General features: G+C 43.7%; 2 protein-coding genes across 6 annotated transcripts in view; one reads left to right on the top strand and one right to left on the bottom strand.

Annotated features, from left to right (window-relative positions):
- Positions 1-6551, top strand: part of ZNF862 (zinc finger protein 862) — a 38127-nt gene extending 31576 nt beyond the window's left edge. For 2 of the 3 annotated variants that reach the window (XM_027841025.1, XM_027841023.1), the window contains exon 8: positions 618-6551. In XM_027841025.1, coding sequence (XP_027696826.1) covers positions 618-874 — 257 coding nt within the window. In that variant the 3' untranslated portion in view covers positions 875-6551. The remainder of the gene's footprint in view (positions 1-617) is intronic. The other variant, XM_027841024.1, reaches the window with a different exon arrangement.
- A 1257-nt stretch (positions 6552-7808) lies between these two features.
- LOC114027079 (gastrula zinc finger protein XlCGF8.2DB-like) lies at positions 7809-22015 on the bottom strand. Of its 3 annotated transcripts, XR_003567207.1 has the most exons (5): positions 21923-22015; positions 17230-17356; positions 16420-16524; positions 12898-14158; positions 7809-9651 (listed from the first exon to the last, which is right to left on the bottom strand). XR_003567207.1 is itself a non-coding variant. In XM_027840915.1 (4 exons), exons 1-4 carry the CDS (start codon positions 22013-22015, stop codon positions 13029-13031), a joined length of 1455 nt encoding a protein of 484 aa, XP_027696716.1. In that variant the 3' UTR covers positions 11612-13028. The 3 variants fall into 3 exon arrangements, 2 of the variants coding, with proteins under 2 accessions (XP_027696716.1, XP_027696717.1); XM_027840915.1 differs by lacking the exon at positions 7809-9651 and having other exon boundaries at positions 11612-14158; XM_027840916.1 differs by lacking the exons at positions 7809-9651; positions 21923-22015 and having other exon boundaries at positions 11612-14158; positions 17180-17313.
- Positions 22016-22173: the final 158 nt, after the last annotated feature.

The raw sequence follows: 22173 nt of genomic DNA on the forward strand, positions 1-22173 counted from the left end.
ATGGAATTCTTTCCCCATTATTTCCAATCACCCTCTTTTTCCTCCAAGACTTTAACTGTTATCTGTAGGACTGGGTCCCAGAGTTGATTTCTGTTCTGTAAGTAGCCTCAGAGCCCTGGCTAGAATAGCTCCAAAGACTCTAGCCTGATGACCCTGGAAATGGGGAAGAAAAGCCCAGAAGTCGATGTAGGAGGAGGAGGAGAGACTGGGTGAAGGTGGAGCTCTCTCAGAATGAGCAGGGGGACAATTAGTAATTAATCAATAAGCATGTATGAGTATCCACAACATATAGCCTGTATGCTTAGCTCCATGCTTAAGTACTGTGGGAATTTGGAAGTAGAGGATACAATCTTGCCCTTCATGAAGCTTTCACTCTCAGGAAGAAAAGATGTACACATGGGAAATGATAAGGAAAGAATATTGGATGGTATGTAATAAAGATGCTAATGTTATGGGGACGACAGTAAGTGCAGCAGGAATTAGGGACGGCCTTCTAAGGGCAGGCCTCCTTTTCTGGAGCAGTAAGTGGGTCTGCTTTATGTTTTCACCAGACCAGTCGTGGGGCTCCTGGGAGAAGGGGAAGGTAGTTCTCTTCTTGACTTTCCCCTTCTGGTCAGTTACAGATTCTTCTTTGCCATCCGATGCTGAGCTCAGGAATAACAACATGGGAACTCTCTATATGGAGGAGATGGTGTCCCAGGAGCCAACCATGCAATCCTATGGGAAGCCTGTCAAGATACCACAAGATTATGTCAGAGACTCAGCTAATGGACTTAGATGCCTAACAGCAGCCAAGAGACCCCAGAACTGTCCCAATGAAGAAAGGATCCTCCAGGAGCAGGAAAGCCAGAGGCTACCTCAGAGGGCCACCTAACCAACTTCTGGGGAAAAGGCAGGGATCATGAAGTCAGGTTTTCTACAGAGAGATCATCTGAAAATTTCCTGTGGGCACTGATCAGCTGCATGCTGACCAGAGCCCTGCTCTGAGGAACTCAGGGAGATGCAGCCCTTGCAGGGCAACATCCTTCTCACTAGGCTTAGCAGTATGTCCATGGCGGGGCAAGTCCTTTGTGTATTAATGTGCAGGGAAATTTTTTTTTTAATTTCCTACTTTAAAAGCCCCAGGAACTCACCTTGTCAAGAAGGACTTGCCCTCGTAACTGGTAGAGCTTCAAGCACAGGAAAATCTGTCTGGGTAGAGACTGTTTGGGACCTGAGCACTTTATTCCCGGGAACCACTGGGAAATATGTCCAGGAAGCTGCCTGTTCCCTTGCATTATGGGTACTACCACATTGGTAAAGAAGGAGGGAAGAACTTGGCTCAGATGGAGGCCATAGTGTGAGAGAGCATTGCCTGGTTTATGGGGCTTCCAATCTGAGTATTCTAGGCCACGGGGTTAGGGGCGTCCTCAGTTCCAGGGTGCATGTAGACATCCAATGTGAACCTGAGCCTGGCCAAGGGAGAATTCTTCCCTACTTCTGGAAAGGCTCCCTTTTAAATGTCAATAACCCTTTAGGCCTAAGCACTGGAGAAAGACCAGTCCCCTGCAGGGGGTGGGGCTAGAATGAGCTAATGGACTTGTGTAAAAGCTGCAAGTTTGGAAGCAGCAGGGTCTGATCCTGTCTGCTGGGTGTCCTGGCTCACCCAAGGTTATTCCCTTTCTCTTGTCTGTGCTATACCAGGCATAAGGCTGACTGGCTGGCTGCAGGGGATTATGGAACCATAGTTCTGGTTCTCATTTTTGACTGGTATTTCCTTCAGTTGGTAATGCTTCAAAATCAACTTTATGCCACTCCAGTCCAATTAAATTTGCTATGAACATACCCCTGCAGTGATGTGGAAGGACTCATGTCCTCTGAGCAAAATGAGCATTTGTATTATTCCTAGGAGCAGTTTCTTGCTTGGAGACTTAGGGTTAGAGTTGGGGTGTGGCTAATGCTGCATCTCACTTAACCCTTCCTTACCTGTGGATAGGGCCTCTCTACCTTCCCAAACTTTCCTTCCCGGGAAATAGGACTAGGGTGAAAGTGAGATGCATATATGGGCCCTGGACTCAGCTTATTTCAAATTAGGATCAGAACTAGTGCCAAATCTGATTATAAATACAGGCCAAGGGCAGAAGCCACCTAAAAATATAAGAGCCTTCTGTCCACTACAACTTCTGCTGTTGATTGTAAAGTTCCTTTTATCCAGATTGACTGCTCTTTTCGTAATAGATTTATTCCATATTCCCAAAATATATGAAGTCTTTCTAAGAACATCTGCCCTTTGGCATCTTGTGCCATGCACTATGCAGACCCAGTTTTCATGACCTGACCGAGCCTTTTGTCAGCCAGGATGGGACCTCCTGTCCCACATTTCTCTCTTGCAATCCAATAAAAATGCCTCATTCAACGAGAGGGTTTCAGGAATTTGAGATGTATCTTGTCCCCCAAGCCTGGAGCTGCCTTTTCCAGCATAACTGGATTGGGAGCCCCATTCCTCCCATCTACCCATGTTGATTTAGTGAATCTGTCTGGGGAGCTTGGGAATTATTCTCAGATGTATAAATGGGCTTCTGAGAACTGGGCATGGATTGGAGGAAGACAAAAGTGGCTGTCCCAGGTCTGTATGGTGAGTGATGGTAGTCAGTATGTGCCCACTCCCTAGTGGTCATGAGCTAGCTCCAGGGTGACATTCCATAAAATTCCTTCCATCCTTGGACTGGAGTCCCATTCCTGTCCTATTATCCTCTGCTCTTTTTTTCTTCACAAACACCTTGCCAACCTTGGTCTTCTAAGTGCCCTAATCAGGGCATGAGGTCAGTTTAATCTTTAATACTGGACAAGGGGTTTCTCCTCTGTAAGATGCATTTGTGATCAGAGGTGGAAACCATGCTAAAGAAGCCTGTGAGGGTCTTGTTGGGACCGATGTCATTGCTGAATTCCTAGTTGGATGCACTTTGAAAGAGGCTGTCCATTGTTGGCTTTTTGAGCTGGTTGGCTCTCAGACTGTGGTGACTGAAAATGCCATTTATTTATAAAAAGTAGTGATTGTAGGTGTACAATTTATGTACGCTTCCTCTCTGTGGGGTGGGAATTACAGAAGGAAGGGGTACCTTTTCTGCTAGATATCTTATAACTCTGTAATTAACCAAGGGCAAAGAGACCTTTGATGAAGTTTTTGCTTGAATAGAAATTACAGAATAGAAAGTTCTCTGGCAGAAATGGTCCTAGGGAAAACCTCAAGGCTAAAATTTACTCTCAATATGACTTTCGTCCTCCATATTGGAAATTGGGCCCAGGAAATTTAATTTAGTAGATATGGTTCCTCTTGTGTAACAGATGGCCTATATAGGTGGGTAAGGAGGAGACAACATTTGCCCTGACATTACAAGCTTAAGGCTTGTAATCTCATCCTTAAAGAGACCTCTACCATCAGTATCTTTCCATATGCATATCTCCTTCCGTATGACTGATGTCCACTACAGCTGTCATTCTGAGTAACCAGCATTCTAACTGGTTGCTCTAATCAATAGTCATAGGAATTGGGGCTGGGAAGGAGAGGAGTTTCACCACGTCCTTTCTTCTACCTATCCATGTGCCATAAGGGGTGTGGCCACGATCTGTTTGCCAGCCATATTCACTCTTTTCAGTACTAGTGTGTCCTGGCAGAGAGTCCCTTGTTTTATGAGTGCTTATCATCTGGATAATAGTAAGGACAGTCAAAACAACCCAGCTTATGCCAGTGTCTAGTCAGCCTGGAATCCACAAAATGGGGGCATTGGAGGAAGGTGACCTAGTGATGTCTTTTCCAACTTATCCTTATTTCAGATCTGTGCAGAATTTTGTTGTTTTTTAAAAAAACACATTTGATTCTTAATCTTTTGCTATCTGAATAAAGCAGAGTTTTGTTTCAGTGTCTGCTTCAGCCCTGTGCTTCCCATGGGCAAAGACTCTGGGGGATGTGGAAGCTGGTTAGAGTTAAAAACTATTTTTCTTCATTTCAAGAGGCAGAAGGACCAAGAGAGAGATGGTGAGAGGATATGCACGTCTCTCAGGTCTAGCCTCATCTTTCAAGCCTTTCTCTGACTCTTTAAAGAGAGTTAATTGTTTTGTCGAGATGAGTATAGTGGGAAGAGCCTGGGCTTGGAGTCAGGAAGCACAAGTTCCCAGCTGGGTTCCGCCACTTGGTAGTCATGTCACCCATCTGAAGCTCAGTTTCTCATTGTAAAATGGGAATAGTAATAATACTATCTCCCCTCCTCCCTCCCTCCCTCCCCTTGTCCTCTGTACCAGGCTTGTGAGAGAAGCACTTTATAAAGAATAGAGTTCTATGGAAGCATGAACTATTATGATGAGAAGACAGAAACAGGTATGTGCTTTAGGTTCTGAGAATGCAGTGATTAATCAGGGAGGTGGTCTAGCTTCCCAGTAAAAACTCCATTTCCACCATTGTTGAAGGCTGACAAGCCAGCTTTCTAAAGCCCAGGGCCCAGCCCATTCAAGAAAAGAGTTCCTTGGCTTGCTGCACCTATAGAGGGAAAGAGCCTCCATGGCTCCACTTATAAGGGGCAGGATTTTCTCTGGAGGAAAGAGCAAGGATCCTGAGAGGGGTGAGTTGTGGAGAGTTCTGTGGAGCTTGGTCTCTCTCTGTGGAGAGCAGGCCATACTGCTTGGGGCCAGCTTCTTTGCTTATATGCAGACAAAGCCTTGTTTCATCACGTTTTCATTTTTGAGCTGTGCTTTGGAGGGTTAGGGGAGACACTGATTTGTCAGGATGCAGTGTGTCTTCGTGAGCTGATTTTTATAATTCACATGGCATACTTGGGTATGATGTTGCAGGTGTGTGTTTTCTCAGGGTGAAATGTGACAGAAAAAAACCCTCCTTGGCCAGCCCCTCTCCTCCATTGAACTTTTAACAAGAAAGCAGAAAGGCTATACAGTAGACTTTAGTTAATAAAAAACATTTCTTCTACTTCAGAGTCCCCTCAAATGGAAATTACAGTGACCCCTAGTACATAATAAAGTAGCCCAGCTCCTTCACCAAGAGGGGCAAACCTGGCTAGTTCTGATGATCATTTCTGTTCCTGTCCCCACCAGCCAAGCAAAGCACCTGACTGTGGGGGTGGGGAGGAGATAGAATGGAATCATAGGCAACCAAGGGTTGGTCAGGAGAGGCTTCTTCCTTGGGTGGCAGTGATGAGCTATGACAATGGCTAGATGCACACCCCTAACCAGAAAGAGGGTTGTTTTCTCATGAGAGTACCGCTTTGTGAGAACCAGGAGAATTCCCAGGAAGGGAGGCAGGAGCAACTCTCCATCCACAAGAAGGAAAAGATGGAGGTGAGTGAGATAATTCCACCACTCCCCTGACATTTCACGGGAGCAGGAGGAAGAAGAATGTTACATCAGGGCCTAGGCTGGAAGGAAGGGAGTCCTTAGAGAAGGAGTTGAAAACTTGAGTGATTGTAACATTAAAGATGTGATGAAAAGCAATCTGTTGAAAAACGACTGAAAGTGTGCCTGTAGGTACCCTTGGGGTTGAAATAGGGGAAAGAAGTTCATTGAGTTATCACCCCCTTCCACCTCCACGATCCCAGTCTTTAATAAATGATTACTCCTTTCCCCACTTATGTACCCACAGCAACTTCAGGGACTGTTTTGTGTACCATCTGAGTATGGCTGTATATCTGATTTACAAAAGAGCTGAAAATACATGGATTAGCCTCAGGGACTGTAAAAATGAGGAGATTCAGTGGCAACAGAAGTAGAGGTCAGACGCAAGGAAGACCTTTGTGCAAAGGACTTGGCCAAAGAGGTGTGAGTGGGGTCCTACCTAGAAGAACGGGTCAGGTGTGGCTGGCCTTCCAGTTGTGGTTTATGGGATTAGAAAGCCCATCTACGGCCTCTGGTGCCCCATTATAGGTGAATTCAGCCTGGCTATAGCTCTTCCCTTTCCAGGTTCAAGAAGCTCCGTACCCACAGTAAGTAATGGGACTTGCCTTGAGTCCCCTCTAAGGGAGTCAAACTAACCTGGTTTGGTTTTGTCGGCAGTAGGGTAGGAAGGACCAACACCTCTTTCTTATGGAAAGAGCTGTTCCATTTTTATTTCCCAGTAGGAACAAGAGAATGAGAGGAACTAGATCCTGAACTGCATTGACTGAGTCCAAAGGTTATGTGTTGAGTAATGTATATGTTTGTCTCTGTCTGTGTGTATGTATGTCTATATATGTTTGTCTCTGTGTAGGTCCATACGGGTGTGGGAGAGTGTTGAGGAGGAGGGAAAACCCAATTTCTACCTCTTTTTAAAAATTTTATTTTTCTATGAACAAGGCTTTCATTTTCCCTCCTGCCCGCAGTTTAAAAGAAAAAAGAAAACCTTATAACAAGTATACATAGTTAAGCAAACAAATTCAGTCTTACCTTTAGTTAGAATTGATAGCCTTTTATGTGGTATGATTTGGGGGAAAACACCTCTCGAAATATTGCCAAAAAACCCCAAAATTCATGTTAGCTTGCCTCAGTGCCTGATGTTTTACCATTAAAGTCAAGGACTAAGGTATTGAAAACTTTTTTTTGAACTGCATCTCTTTCTTGGGAAAGGTGACACATGTAGTAGCCATTGTGGCAGATTTGAAAGAATTACAGTGTTGTGGTCTAAGTAGAAAGAATGTTGGACTTGGATTCTACTTTGGCTTTCATTTTAGTTGTATGATTTTGGGCAAATCACTTAACTTCTCAGCTTCAGTTTGCTTACATGTATAGCATGGCTTCTAAATAGCTCTGGAACCTCCTTACTTCCTCCAAGTTCATTGTGGGGTGCGTTAGGTAATCATAGTTATACAAATGCTACTGAAGTCTCCTTCCATTGCATTCTTAACTGAATGATGGCAGGAATCATAAATCAAATGGCAAAGTACCTAGAACAGAAGAGCAAATTAGAGAGCAAGGGAAGTTAAATAGTAAAATCATTCTCTGCCCTGGCCCCCACAAACGGGGAGATGCAATCTTCCACACATTCCTATACCAGTTGGAGAAGGAAGGTTTGTCAAGACAACTCATGGTCCTAGCATCATGGCTTGCTACTCACTGTCTCCTAGCAACCAGTTATACCTCACTGCTGTTCCAATATGCTTTAAAGCTACAGTTCACTGTCTCTGTTGAGTTACTGATAACTACTAATTCTTTGCTTGCAAGCTGCTGCTGCCATCTGCTGCAACTCTCAACTGTAGCTACTTCAAAGAAAGTGTTGTTGCTCTTCTGTGAGATGGCCCTGGGCTGAAATTTCTGGGGCTAATCCATGTATTTTCAGCTCTTTTGTAAATCAGACATACAGCCATACTCAGATGGTACAGAAAACAGTCCCTGAGGCTGCTGTGGATATATGAGTGGGGAAAGGAGTAATCATTTATTAAGCACCTAATATGTGACAAGCAGGCACTGTGATAAGCACTTTTACATCTCCCATTCAATTCTAGGCCTAGTTCGCTGGGCCACTGCAGTATATATGCTGATGGATCAGTTCTATATGTTGCCCATACAACTGTATTATAGTCTAGGAACAGAAATTCTTCGTCCACTTGGTTTTTGCTAAGTGGATAGTTAAGTAAACTCTTTTGAGTGAATGTGGTTTCCTAAATCAGACTGATAATTATTGTAATGTTTGTTGACTTTTTTAAGAGGCATATGATTTAGTGCAAGGGTGGGGAACCTGTGGCCTTCTAGGTCCTTGAGTGCGGCCTTTTGATTGAGTCCAAATTTTACAGAACAAATCCTTTTATTAAAGGGATTTGTTCTGTGAAGTTTGGATTTGGTCAAAGGGCCACACTTGGGGACCTAAAAGGTCACATGTGGCCTTGAGGCCAAAGGTTCCCCACCCCTGATTTAGTGAAACAAAATCCTGCTCTGAAAAACATACACATGTTAAAAATCATACAAGAGTGACTTTGGCTTTCCCTGGAGCCCAGTTCCCTGGCCCTTCTCTTTGCTTTAGCCAGGTCAACAGCTCAGGTTTCATAGAGGAACCTACGGGAAGAAAGATAGAAAGAGGTGGGAGGAGATGATGTTTACCTGGAACTCTGACCTATCCAGAGACCACCCTACCTAGGGACTCTGGTCTACAAGGAGGTTGAGTATCTATACCTACCTTCTGGAGGCTAAGTAACCTAACTCTTTCATCAAGAGGGCAGACCTAGCTGGCTCTGGTCATCCTTTCTACACCTCCAAGGAAGGCTCCTGGCTAGGGGAGGAGACAGCATGGGAGAACGGACAACCCAGGGCAAAGGACAGTCAGATGAGTTATAGACGATGGGGTCTTAAGTGTGGGAGCAGTGCAAAAGTGTGGGGAGGTACTTTAAGCCCATAGTCCAAGGCTCTGAACGGCGCTTGTGTGAGGGAACAGAACTAAGGTGTTGGCCTACCAGAATGGGCATCCATGTTCCTCAGGGCCCAGGCAGATAGTTCTGTCTGCACACCTGGACTCCAAACACTACCAGAACAGGGCTATCTTTGTCCAGATAGGCCAATGAGAATTTGGGCCTTCAGTATGAGGAGGGTATATTCTGGGGAGATAAGTATTGGGAGAACTGGGATTGGTACAAGCAAGAAACTGGGACAGAAGTACGCCCTCTTCCTCCCTCACCAACGGCAGGCTTCTCTCCTAGACTTTACCAGCTCATTGTTCCCCCGCCATGTCCAGGTAAAGTGTCTGCCCGTCATCTAGTGCGAAGGCATTCTCCAGCAGCAAAATCACCAGGTGCTTCTATACAACTGTGGGAAACACAACTCCAGAAGGCAAAGCTCCAGGCTGACTATTCCTATTCCACTGGGGACCTGGGTTGAAGTCTTGCCTTCAGCATTTTCTGATTGTATAACGTTCCCTAAGCCTCATAGAATTAGAGCTGTCAGGAATCTCTGAGGCAATTAAATCTCATCACCTCATTTTGCTTTTGCAAAAACTTGGCATCAAAGGCAAGAGTTGAACCCACTTAGGTCATCCGACTCCAGAATCAATGCTTTTCAAACACTGCCTCCCCACTTTCCTCATCTGTAAAATGGAGATACTTATAGTTGAGAAATGTGTTGGAAACCTTAAAACCTCATGATTTAATCAATTACAGATTTAGTGTTTGAGGTGATCTGCTCCAACCCTCTCATTCTTCAGATTAGAAGTGTGAGCTGTCATTTAGCAAACCCTCAGTGAATATCCACCATGTGCATACAGGCACTGTTTAACCTGGTTCCACTCCCCTATCTCTAAACTAGACCCCTCTGGCTCTCCCATACCACCAGGAGACGATGAAAGTTACTGAGGAGTTCCTACCAACTCAAGGCAAGCCAGGCTACGGGTGACCCTGGAAGGTCATTTTGACCAACCTTCTTCTGTGAAGTGTATTACCTAGCACACTCTTTGCAACACTGGCAGGGTCAAGTGGTCTTCAGTTACTAGAAATCTTATCCAACATCTTCAGTTTCCTTCTTGTGGGCTTGGCCTTTGTCCTCTCATTCTATTCTCAGTGGGGACAAAGAGGACACTTCAGTCCTGTTTCCTTGCTTGTCCCAGATCATGGGTTCCAGGAGTCCATCTGTAGAGTCATCTTGTTAATTGGGCTTAGCTCTTACACATCTCCCAGAGTTCCTCTTGCTTTTCCTGTCTTTGTATTCCTGATTCTGCCAATAGAGACAAGAGGAATTGGAGGAAGAGAATATGGATAGTTCAATGAAGCCTATCCTTGTGGTTAGATAAAAATCAAATCTTATAAGTTATTAATATTTTAAAGTTTATGAAACATTTTCACATCAATTACTTTATTTGTTCCCCACAACAATCTTAATTACCCCCCTTTGAAAGATGAGGAAACTGAGACACAAACCTATGGAGTGATAGTGGATAGAATGTAAGGTTAGAGGCAGCTCGGTGGTTCAGTGGTCCAGTGGTGGGCCTAGAGTCAGGAAGTCCTGAATTCAAATGTGACTTCAGACATGTACTGTGTGACCCTGGGCAAGTCACTTAACCTCTGCCTGCTTCAGTTTTCTCAGTGGTAAAATGGGCATAATAAACAGCACTCACCTTGCAAGGTGGTTGTGAGAATCAAATAAGATTTTTGTAAAGTGCTTAGTACAGTGCTTGACGTATAGTAATGTTATATAAATGCGTATTTCCCTTCCCTATGGTGTATACAACAGTGAGTTTGTTGAGAAACTAAATTAAAAATATAAAAGCATACCCCACAGAAACTCACGCTGACCAATGTCATTTTGCAGCAACATCATTAAAATAATGAAGTCCTACTGTACAAATCACAACATGGCCATAACCTTTTTCAGTGGATCACACATTTAGAATACTGTTCCTTTGGAATGTACTACTCTATTACACTGGGTCACATGATGGGTTGTCTCAAAACCAATTGACATGAGGTATACTTGAACGTTAGGGCTTTAAATATGTCAGAGTGGCACTGTACTATGCTGCCTTTAGATGAATGAGACAGGACAGAAATAAACAGTATAAGAACGAAGTTGGCTTCAAATGAAAGTGAAGGATGTGAGGTGATTTGAGGGGTTGAGGTCCTCACAAGCTCTAAATATTTCCTTCCCCACCTAGCTCAACACCCTAAATTCCACTACAAGTAATCCATTCCTTTGGGTTAGGTATCACTCTCTCCAGGTACCTCTTTAAAATGTAAATGTTCCTGGGAGAAAAATAAGGTTAATTCCTAATACCTTAGTATGAATAATAACAACCCCTTACTTGCTCTTTGCCATTTACAAAGTACTTTCATTTTCATATACATTAAGTCATTTGCTGCTCACCACATGTCTCTAGAAATAGGCTGGGTGGGTGTTATTTGCATTCTTCTGATAAAGAAACTTGCTTGGAAAGGCTGAAACTTGTCTGAAGTCAAACAGCTAATTAGTGGCAGATCCAGAACTGAAACCTAGATGTCCTGACTCCCAGTCCAGTACTTTTTTCACTGTATGAGTTTTGAGTTGATCACAGAAGAGAAGGCATCTAGTCAGCATGAGAACACTGGGAGAAATAAAAAGCAAAGAAAGGGGAAATGGGGGCAGGACAGAGGGCTGGAGTGGGGATCTCTGTTCCACAAAGATTTCAGCAAATGGGGCTCCTTTCCAATACCCAATACTGACTGTTGCTCTGCCTTCCAGTGGTTGCAAATTGTGAAGGTTGGGGTTGAAAGGAGAGAAGAAGAAACAAAAGGGATGGGAAGGAGAAGGATGGGAGAAGGGCGAAGAAATAGAGGGAATGAAAGAGCAGAAGGGAAGAAAGAGATGGATAGAAGGTCGAATGAGAAATAGAGAAAGAGGGATGGAAGACAGAAGAGAAGGATGGAGAGAAAAATGAGAGGGATAGGAGAAATGAATGAAAAAGCACCAAACTGTGTGCTAAGGGCTGGGTATACAAATACCAGAGACAAAGACAATCTCTATATTCAACAAGCTCACATTTTAATGGGAGAGACAACACAGAAAGAGAGTGCTGGCCAGGGAGGGGCACTTTGGTCCTAAAAGTTACAGTGATGGGGAGGGGAAGAGATGAAGTAAAAAGGAAGAACAGGACAGATGGAGGGAGAAAGAAAAAAGTAAAAAGAAAGATGGAAGGAGGAAGTGAAGGAGGAAAGAAAGAGGGCATGAAGTTCTATTATGTAGTAGTCCGTTGAATTCCCTGGGCTAAAGATTCAGCACTCAACATCAGTTTACTACCCTTTTGCTTAGCTTTTTCTAACCAGTTCCTTCTTGGCCAACTCAAATTCAGACCCAGATGTCTGATAACAGCATGAAGTTAATCCAACTTTCCTGAATTCCACAAAAGTGTAGTATTCCATCAGCCAATCTGGCCTGGTCCACGCCCATCTAGCTTCTGGGACCACCCATGATTGTGAAGGCTTTGGACACCTTCTACCAACCAGAGGAGAACAGTGAAGAGATCTAGGAGGGAGGAGCCATTTAACAGAGAAGCTAAGTGATTTACCCAAAGTTGTACAGCTAGTTTGTGGAAGAACTTGGGCTAGATCTTCAGTCTCCTGGCTTCTAATCCAACAACTTCTGCCCTACACCAGATTGCACCCACCATGCCCTGTCCAAAAGTCTCCTCCTTACCCTGGAAACAATATAATAAATAGACATGTCAGGGAGCTTGCAGTGAACCCACATGGAACAGCAGAGAGAGGGAGAAATACAGGGATGGTAAAACTTTATTATGGAAGAGTAAGGATCAGCCAATGTTGTGACCCTGCTTTTATGTTCATAACACAGGACGGGAATCAACCACACAAAAATCTGAGATCATAGGATCATAGATTTAGAGCTGGAAGGATCCTGACAGGTCATCTAGTCTAGCTCCCTCATTTTACAGAAGAGGAAACTGAGGCCCAGAGTGATTAAGTGACTTGCTCCACTGGGAGTGGAGTGGACCTTAGGGCCCCTGATTCCAGATCATTAACAGTAATTTTTGCACCATACTGCTGCCCTGCGGGAAAAGAAAGATGATGGATTTGGATTGTTACTGGCAACCAGGAAGGATCAATCTATTCCCTCCAAATGTAAGAATAAATCACAGTACTTTCAGCTTAGACCTCGGATGACTTGGCAAGATGAGAGCTATTTGGACCTTGTTCGAGCAATTTTTCACATGGTAGAGAAGAGAATGGGGAGATGTCTTTAACATCCTTTCTAAAGGATCGTCAAGTGACAACTTCTCAAAGATGAGGAACTTATATTTCTCTTCTGTGGGTAGGGCCACACTAACAACTGCTAATCTTTGACCCAGGTAAAAGCCTTTAACACATTACCCATAAGGAGAATTTTTTCCTCTCTAGGCTCCTATCTGGTGGCCTGTGAGATACCTAGCCATTCTCATCCTGTCTATGAGAGAAAGAAAGAAGCTACTGTGACCTGATCCCCCTGGAAACTCCCAGGTGGTCCGGCCCCATGGTAATCTTCCCAAATGGCTCTTTGAAGCTGTCCCATTCTATGCTGCTTCTAGTGGTTGGCCATGGCAATCCATGAACAGTCATGCTGTCACCTCACAGAAGCGGTCCCTTCTTTCGGAATGCTACAATCCCCAGTGCTGGGAAGTGTCTTGGCTCTTCATCATGGGTCTTCTGGTGGGTCAACATAATCCTTTTGTCCCGGAAGGCCTTCCCGCACACCTTGCACTGGTAGGGTTTTTCTTCTGGGCATGATGGGAGCAGTCTTTGGCCCCCTGCCTGGTGCACACGCAGGTGGCTTTTCAAATGCTGCTTCTGACTACAGGCCTTCCCACATTCGGAGCACGTATATGGCCGTTCACCTGTGTGCACCCTGCAGTGGATGGTCAGCGTCTTCTTGTCCTTAAAACTCTTACCACAGCTGACGCAGATGAAGGGACGCTCACCTGTGTGGATGCGCTGGTGGCTGACCAGGTGGTGCTTCTGGCTGAAGCATCGGGAGCACAGGGGACAAGTGAAGGGCCTCTCGCCTGTGTGCACTCGGTGGTGGCTCCTGAGATGGTGCTTCTGGCTAAAGCACTTCCCACACTGAGGGCAGCTGTAGGGCCTCTCCCCAATGTGGGTCCGCTGGTGGGACACCAAGATCTGCTTGAGGCGAAAGCGCTGGCCGCACTCCCCACAGACAAAGGGCCTCTCTGCCAGGTGATCATTTATGTGTTTCTTGAGGTTTCCGGCCTTTTTGAAGCCTTTCCCACACTGGAGGCAGACATGAGGCTTCCTGGGGGCAGGTCTTCTATGCTTGGGGAGGGCATGCTCTGAAGGAACATCTTTGAGCATCTCTCCCATTCCATCATGCTTCTCTACGTGGATCTTTCCATGCCGCTTCAGGTCCCCCTTGGAAGGGAAACCTTTCCCACACTCAGGGCACTTAAAAGGCCTCTCTCCAGTATGGCTGCGCTCATGGATGATCAAGGCTGTGTTGCTTTTGAAGCTCTTATCACACTCAGCACAGGTTGGGGGCTTCTTTTTCCCCAATGGCCTTTGGGGTACACTAGGCCTTCCTGGATAGGCCTGTTTTCTCCAGGACTTTTCTCTACTACTGTTTTTCAGCTTTAGGGGGACCTGAACAATACCCTCTGACTTCATCAAGAATGTAAATGTCTCTGGATCTTCCATATTATCTCCAATATCCTTAACTTTCTCATTTCTGATCCTGTTCCTAGAACCTAATGAGGAAAAAAAAGAATCCAGATGTTAGCTTATGAAGAAGGTCACTATATTCCTGTCATTGAATATTAGTTCCCGGCCCCAGGGTAGTCCCCAAAAAAGGAATCCTATTCTAGTTTTCTTGCTCCGTATCTAGACAGGACCATTAATTGTGGAACAATAGCCAGGCTACAGCCCTCAGTCAGAAGGCTTGAACCTTAGGGAGCTGGGATGATAGAGCTGGGGATAATACACACATCTAGATTTGAATGAAAAGAAATATTTAGATAAAACCAAACAAACCCCAACTCCACCTTTCAGCAATAGGGAATTGATATTTCGGGAAACTGAGGTTTCAAGGCCTTAAATACTGAACCAAAGTTATCAGGTTTTACTGCAGACAGACCCATATAATAAAGACATGGATATAGGTTAGGTTGGTGGAGAATACTGACCTTACCTACTTAATGTAGTTCTGGCTCAGATAAATTTGCAGCTAAGCCAGAGAAATTCTTGGGAGTATCAAAGAACTCTCTAACTTAAGTTAGATACTATCTGTACAGTAAGGCTGTAGATGTCCACTGAGGACACAGGGGTCATGGAGGAAAGACGTAACTTTGGGGATATTCTCCCCAGGTTGTAAGTTTTGTTTTATTTTAGCTTATGACCAAAGAGCTGTCAGCCTGCCTTTACATCCTAGAATCACTATATCCTAGGGCTAAGATGGCTCCAGTGACCCCCCTCCCCAAGGGAGGAACCCAGAAGATGCAAAGCTCAATGTAGACCAGCAGTATCAAAAATGGGGTCACATGTTGACTTCAAAAACCACATACTAACATTATCTATGTTATACTGTATTTTTATTTATTTTGTTAATTATTTCCCAATGACATTTTAATTTGGTTCTGGCTGCCCAAGCCTCAGTGTTTACTACAATCCCAAAGCACCACTCAGCTAAGACAAGGATTAGAAGAACATTGCACAGAAACCACATCCATACAGCTCAAGGAGTTGGGCCCAATGAGACCAGCAAGATGACATTACCAGAAAGACAGTGGTAGTCATCAGAGGTGTGAGTTTTCCCTCCACTCCCATATTTCCCATGTGTGGGCCCCTCATGCTTTATCCTTCTTCCAGCTTTCTCTCCTCACTAATGGTATGTATATTTGGGAAAGCATGTGCCCTAGGCTTATGAGAAGAATGTTTTATTGCAAATTTACTTACTCCACTATTTCAATAAATGACTTGTTTTGAGCTAATTATGTCCTTAGGCTGGCTATAAAGAAAAAGGAAACATCAGTGATGAAATATTATTTTGAGTGAATATGGATGTTCAGAGTACTTTGAAACTTGAGTAGTTATTCTGGGAGTGCCCATTCCCATGGGGAAAAAGGGGAAGATATGACACCTTTCTGCCAGTACTCTGACATTCTGGCCTACTTTTATCCATTATTTTGACTTCCTGGGCTGATACCGATGGAGGAGGGTAATGTCGGACCCTGGAATGAATTTTTAGAAGATTGAAGAGAAGGAAGCAATGGTGGCAGAGGTCTATACATACCCTGCCAAAATCAGTGTTAAATTTAGAACCAACAGGTCCAGGATGCTAAAACAATGGATGCAGTACATCAAGAGTGCTGGCACAGGGTGTGAATGCTCTTGTTAGAGATACACAGAAGATATAGAAATGTTCACTTTAGATTTATACCCTAAGGAGGTTACTGGTAGTAAGAAAAGGTCTATTTGTACAGAGATCTTCTTAGCAGCTATTAATAGCTTAGCGCTATAATAGCAAAAACTGGAAACAAACTATGTGCCAAATGATAATGGAGTGTAAAGGAATATTATATTGCATAAAAATAATGGAAAAACTCATAACAAGTGAAGCATAGTGAAGAAAACAGTCAGTAACTACAATTAAATGAAGACTTTATTAAATAAACCAAAACCTCTGGTTAAATATAGTAGATGTTGGTGCTATCTTGTTACAAGTTAAACTCCCATCCTTCCTTTCTTTTAACAAAGTGTATGGTTGAATGCATTTCCCCCAAGTTTAGCATTGTGCTCTGCACACAGTAGGAGCTTAATAAATGTTTGTTGTAACTGCTAAAATTAGAGCTTCCAGTCCAAACTAGGAAGACAGGATCAACTTGTGAGAAAGAAAGTTTGTAAAGAAACAAATGCAGATAAGGAGAATGCAAATTGCTTAGATAGGGCTGGAAAGCTTAGAACCAGAGATCTGGGCAGTGATTGAAAGTTGAAAGACTGAAGCAAAACTTACCCCATTGGTGATTCAGGCCTCTTCTGTGGTTCTGGGAATCCCTCATCCATGGTTCTTCCTCCTGTTCAATTTTACAGATAACCTCTGGTTTGGCAGCAGGATACCCTGGATTGAGAAAGCTGGTTGAGGGTGTGTCTTATAATTACATAGGTAGAAATAGAGGGCTCAGATATTATTTATGAAATTTGACATAAAATGCACATTTGTAATGTCTTGGGCTCACCACCTTTGCAGTGGTGTACTGAAACTGAAAAGACTTAGGCTGAGGGTTACAGCATGAAAAACATGATGTTGACCAGCAAAGAATGGGCAGTGGGAAAGGAGGCATCAAGTCAAGAGTGAAAGGCTGATGTACTAGGGCATCAACATACATTTGTACGGCTGCATTAAAGGCAGGGGGGTTACACTGGCTCAGTATGCTTGCCCTTTTTATAGTGTCATAGGATTTAGAGCTGGGAGAGACCTTAGGAATCCTCCACCCCCTCTCATTTTGTAGATAATGACATTGAGGCCCAGAGATGTCATGTGATTTGCCTATGGTTACGAAAGTGGTAAGTAGGACAGCTCAGATTTGAACCCAGGTCTTCTGAGTAGAAATCCAATGTTCTTTTCACTTTTACTCCAAATCCTACCCCACTCCCTGCCCCCAGAAGACCAACCAAGCAGAGGTCAAGGCCAGGCCCTGAACCCTTTTTGAGCTGTTTGATCCTTCAGGGATTCTGAGGAAATTTGTGGCTCTATGCTTCCTGACCCCACGCACCTGGGGATTGCTGATTGGACAGCTACCAAGCAAGTAATCAACGCCCTCACCCAGCGAGGTCACCAACTCATAGGTCCCCCTCATCACGTCCTGGTAAAGCTCCTTCTGTTGTTGGTCCAGTACTGCCCACTCCTCCTGGGAGAAGTAGACGGCCACATCCTCAAATGTCACTGGCATCTGCAATGACAGTAATCACTCTACACTGCTGTCACCCTGGGCAAAGTCCCTGGGGCTACAGAGAGGATAGTCAGGGACCTTCATGGGTCTGAAGCATACTTTCCAACCCCTTCATGTGACCCTGGGGCTCCTATACCTTGGGAAGAATCAGGAAGATTCAATTGAATTTTTAAGGTGACTCTCTACAGAACTCAGCTCAGTAAATCTTTCCCCTTTTTAACTCTCTTATTTTAAAGGCTTTCTGCTTCCATAATTTTTAGGAATTGATGAATACAGATAACAAATAATGGTTATATCAGGTCACACTCATTGAGGGCTATCATGGCAACCCTACCAATGAACCAATCAGAAACATTCACTATGAAGGGTAGTAGGAGCAACATCATCCAATGGACTTAGTGGCAATCCTATTAGTAATCACTGCCCATCTGAAGGTGTCAAATAACAAAAGGTCCTTCACACTGAAACTGTGGCCAACAGCTTCTGCAAGCCAGGCTTCTTTTCTATCTATCCATCAGCTCTTTTCCCCAGGCTCTTCCCAGAGCCCATTCCTCAGATCCCAGCCTCTGCTCAGGGACTATGATGGAATAATGATCAGATAAGCAATTTTATCAGCTGGCCAACCCATTTCCTTTTCTAAGATTTCTTCTAAGATTCCTATTCGTTTAGATGGACAATTAGTCCAAGAATGTGAGCTGAACTACTATGAGAAGCTGCCCATATCACAAGCTCACTTAAGAAGGTTGTGCTCATGGGTCCTAGGAGATTAGGAACTTGGCTAGTTGATTCTAGCATTGACTTTATTCTTCCATGGATTATCTTTAGTTAGGATTTATACCTATCTTCCAAAAGAATGAGATAATATTAAACATAATGCAAAATTAGGAAAAATGCAGCTAAAACAGAATAGTATCTATTCTAGTCTTTAGTTTATTAGTTTTTAGTTGCATTTTTCCTAATTTTGCATTCCCTAAAGGAAACAGAGGAACCATATATAATCAGGCATCTGTGATGAGCTGATTACTACAATTAAGCAGTATATTTAATGCCTCTAAGTTTGAAGCTAAGGCAAAATGGGAAATACACTAACTTACAGCCTTTTTTTTTTTTTAAGGCAATTGGGGTTAAGTGACTTGCCCAGGGTCACACAGTTAGTACGTGTCAAGTGTTTGGTCTGAGGCCAGATTTGAACTCAGGTCCTCCTGATTTCAGGGCTGGTGTTCTATCCACTGCACCACTTAGCTGCCCCTAACTTACAGCTTTCATCTTCTGACATTACAAAGCATCCAAATTTACTTATAGGAACAAAGTTTCTCTTAGAACTAGAATCAGAAATTTATCTCATAGATTCTTGGCTCAGAAAAATAAGATCCTAGATTTAGCTAGAAAAGAACTTTAGGGATCATCTCATCCAATCCCCTTAATTTATAGGTGAGGAAACTGAGGCCTAGAGATATGCTCAGGGTCTCAAGGGAGTAAGCAGCTTGGTTTCAGACTATCTCCTAACACAAGCTAGCTGTCCCATGGAGGTATGCTGTTAGTTATAATTCTCTAGGGCCAGAATTTCACCCTCGTCCATGAAGCCTTCCCAGAAAACTTCAGTACATGGCAAACTTTCTCTTTTCTGAACTTCTGATAAAAATAATAGCATGCATTTCCATAGCACATATTAAAGTTTACAAAGTACTATCCTCATTCACAGCAATCTAAAACAACCTTGTGAAGTTTGGATTGAAACTATTATGATCTCCATTTTACAGATGAGGACGGAGCCTTGATAATACTATGAAGTCAGTAGTGTAAGCATTATTAATCCCATTTTACAGATTGGGAAACAGACTTAGAGAACCTTAATAACCTTGTGAGGTAGAATATACAATTCTGACCTCTTTTTATGAATGAGGAAACCAAAAGTCAAAAAGTTTAAATGACATGTTATTACAACACCGAAAGTGGTTACCAACAAGTAGGTGGCACAGTTAGGCCTCCAACATCCTGGGTTCTTTCTACTATACCACTTTGCCTCTCTTTCTTACTTATTTGTTTTCATGTTGATTATATGGCACTTCCCTCATACTCCGTAGAGGCAGAATTAGTTGAAAGAGCCTTGAACTTGAACTAGAGTTCCAGGTTTGGGACTAACTAGCTGTATAAATTCTCTTACCTCCCCCAAGCCTGAGTTTCCTCATATGAAAATGGGATAATAATATTTATATCACCTGCCTCACAAAGCTGTTTCAAGGAAAGCACGTTGTAAAACCTATAGAAATATGCACCATTATTAACATGTCCCTGTCTGATTTCCCTTACTGGATGGTAAATTACATAAGAGTAGGTACTATTGTCTTTGCATCCTTCATAGAGCTTTTCCTAACAAGAACTCTCAGTAAATATTTGTTTAATAAAGTGAATGATGGAGATCTTATAAAAGAATGCAGATTGCAAATTGTGGTATAAAACATGATGGAATGTTCTTGTGGGTTAGGAAACCAGGAATGAGGAATTCAGTGAAACTCAGGAAGACTTATATGAACTGACAATGTAAAGTAAGCAGAACCAGAAAAACATGTAGTGACTACAACAATATAAATAGAAAGAACAATAAAATGAAACTGAACATTATATTGTTCTATAAAAACTAAGCTTTGTCCAGGAAAAGAGATGAGAAAAATATACCTCCTTCCTTTTATGGACGATTTAGGGGACTATGAATATGGAATGTTTCATATACTTTCCATTCAATTCAGTAGCATTTATTAAGTGCCAAACACTGGGTTAACAAAGACAAAAAAATGTAACATTCTGTTCTTAAGAAACTTACATTCTACTGGCAGAGTGGGGTGGGCATGAATGAAAGATCTCTCTCTCTCAGACACAGAAATCAATAAAGACTATAGATCTATATCTATCTATGTACAGATAAGTAAAAACAATAAAATACAAAGTAATTTGGGGAGGTGGCTCACTGACAACTGAAGGAATGAAGAATTGGCATTTATTAGTCCCCCCCCCCAGGCAATTGGAGTTAAGTGACTTGCCCAGGGTCACACGGCTAGTAAGTGTCAAGTGTCTGAGGCTGCATTTGAACTCAGGTCCTCCTGACTCCAAGGCTGGAGCTCTATCTACTTCACCACCTAGCTGCCATGGAATTGGCACTTATGCTAAGCCTTGACAGGCATTAGGACTTCTACTGGGCAGAGGTAAAGGAGGAGAGCAAGGCTGATATATTGGTTGGTTCTGCTGAACTGTTTATTTTTCTTTTATTTTATGTCTTTGTTACAAGGGAAGACTTGATGGGTAGGGAAAAGGGATGAGCATAATGGAAAATGAATGTAATGTAGAAGTGAAAGGCATCAGTAAAACTCATAAGAGCAAGACAAAATATGGATGGCTCATTTCAATCCAACCCTGTGGGTGGAAAAAAGCTCCTAATGCAATGGTGTTTCTTTACTCTATGGACATTCACATTTTCCGACTGAGATTTGGAGGCAGATCTAACATCAGGAATGAGACAATTCCTTAAGAGCTTTCTGTTACCAAGTTATGCTGATCTCAAACCCTGGGAAGATAGTGGGCAGGTCAGCATCTGCTTTTAAGACCATCTCAAAGGGCTCCTGAAGGGAAAGCTGCACCTACTGATTCTAACAATCTATCCTATGATTCTTAGAACTTAGAGCTGGAAGGGACCTGGGAGTCATCTAATCTGACTCCCTCAGTGTATAGATTTGAGAACAGGCCCAGGGAGGGCAAAGTCATGCAGTCAGTTAATGGCAGAGCCAGAACTAGAATCCAGGTCTCCTGACTCTTAGTGTAGATCCCTTCCACCTCTAATTTTCAACTCTAACACATATTGGCAAGGGGCAGTACAAAGAAATAAATCCTTAGAGACTACTATATTCAGGACTACATAGACTATCCTATCTTCTTGTGGTTTACAAATCCTAACTACTTGAGAAGTACAGAAAAAGATTGGGTCCAGCCCTAGAAAAGAGGGAATGCAATTCTCTTTAGGCTCCAGACCAAGTTTTCCAGAATATGAGCTCAGGATATAAGTAGAGCATCATTACATGGATGGTCATCTACCCCATGGGCTTCTATGATTTCTTGGAGTTACCTTTGGAGTAGGGTGGCCAGGAATGCCCTTTACCCTGCTGTGGGTTACTGGTTATCAAGGAAACAGCCAGACCCCAGGATCCTATGAAGATAGTTCAGTGTTGTGTTTCTTTCTCATCCCACAAACCCTTACTCCTTCTATCCATCCTTTCCATCATAGTCCAGTCTCGCCAGCCTGATGCAAACTATTGAAGAGGAGGATGGATTCCAGCTCCCCGAGAGCCAGAGGACTGAGCTTGTACTGTACTCACTCCTCTCACCCTGCAGGCTCCCTGCCACCCGAATAGTGAAGAAGCCTCAGCCTCAGTCCCAGGACAGGCCCCTCCCCCGAAGAGAATAGGGCCAGGCAGAGGGATGAAGGGCCCAGTCCCCAGCTGGTCCCGGTGGCCGCTTTCCGAGCTGGGCCTTTTCTTGGGCCTGGCACTGCCCCGAGAGTTGGGCAGGAAGTCCTACCTGCAGAGAGAGCCCTTCGGACACCCGGGTTGCGCTCTGACCCCAGACCAGCCCTGGGCCCAGGCTCTCCTGCATGCGCTGCAGCTGAGGCATTGCAAGCTCCGCGTGTCAACGGAGGCAGGCGGCTGGTGCTGTAGTATGGACCCTGGCCTGTGATGAGTCTTGGATCAAGCCGAGCTGGCTGGGAAACCTCCACGCACTTCACGCACTCGGGGCGGGATGGGATGGTGATGTACAGGTTGAAAGACAAA

Source organism: Vombatus ursinus, unplaced genomic scaffold (assembly GCF_900497805.2).
Source record: "Vombatus ursinus unplaced genomic scaffold, bare-nosed wombat genome assembly UNPS02014852.1, whole genome shotgun sequence".
NCBI classification, from domain to species: domain Eukaryota; kingdom Metazoa; phylum Chordata; class Mammalia; order Diprotodontia; family Vombatidae; genus Vombatus; species Vombatus ursinus.

Bases quoted from the DNA above. Each gene is read 5' to 3' on its own strand.
- LOC114027079 (XM_027840915.1), bottom strand. From the start codon at position 22,015: ATGCCTCAGCTGCAGCGCATGCAGGAGAGCCTGGGCCCAGGGCTGGTC. The intron at 17,357-21,922 runs GTAGGACTTCCT...CTGTCATTGCAG, and splicing joins CCGAAGGGCTCTCTCTGCAG to ATGCCAGTGACATTTGAGGA. The intron at 16,525-17,229 runs GTGAGGGCGTTG...TTCTCAATCCAG, and splicing joins TGAGTTGGTGACCTCGCTGG to GGTATCCTGCTGCCAAACCA.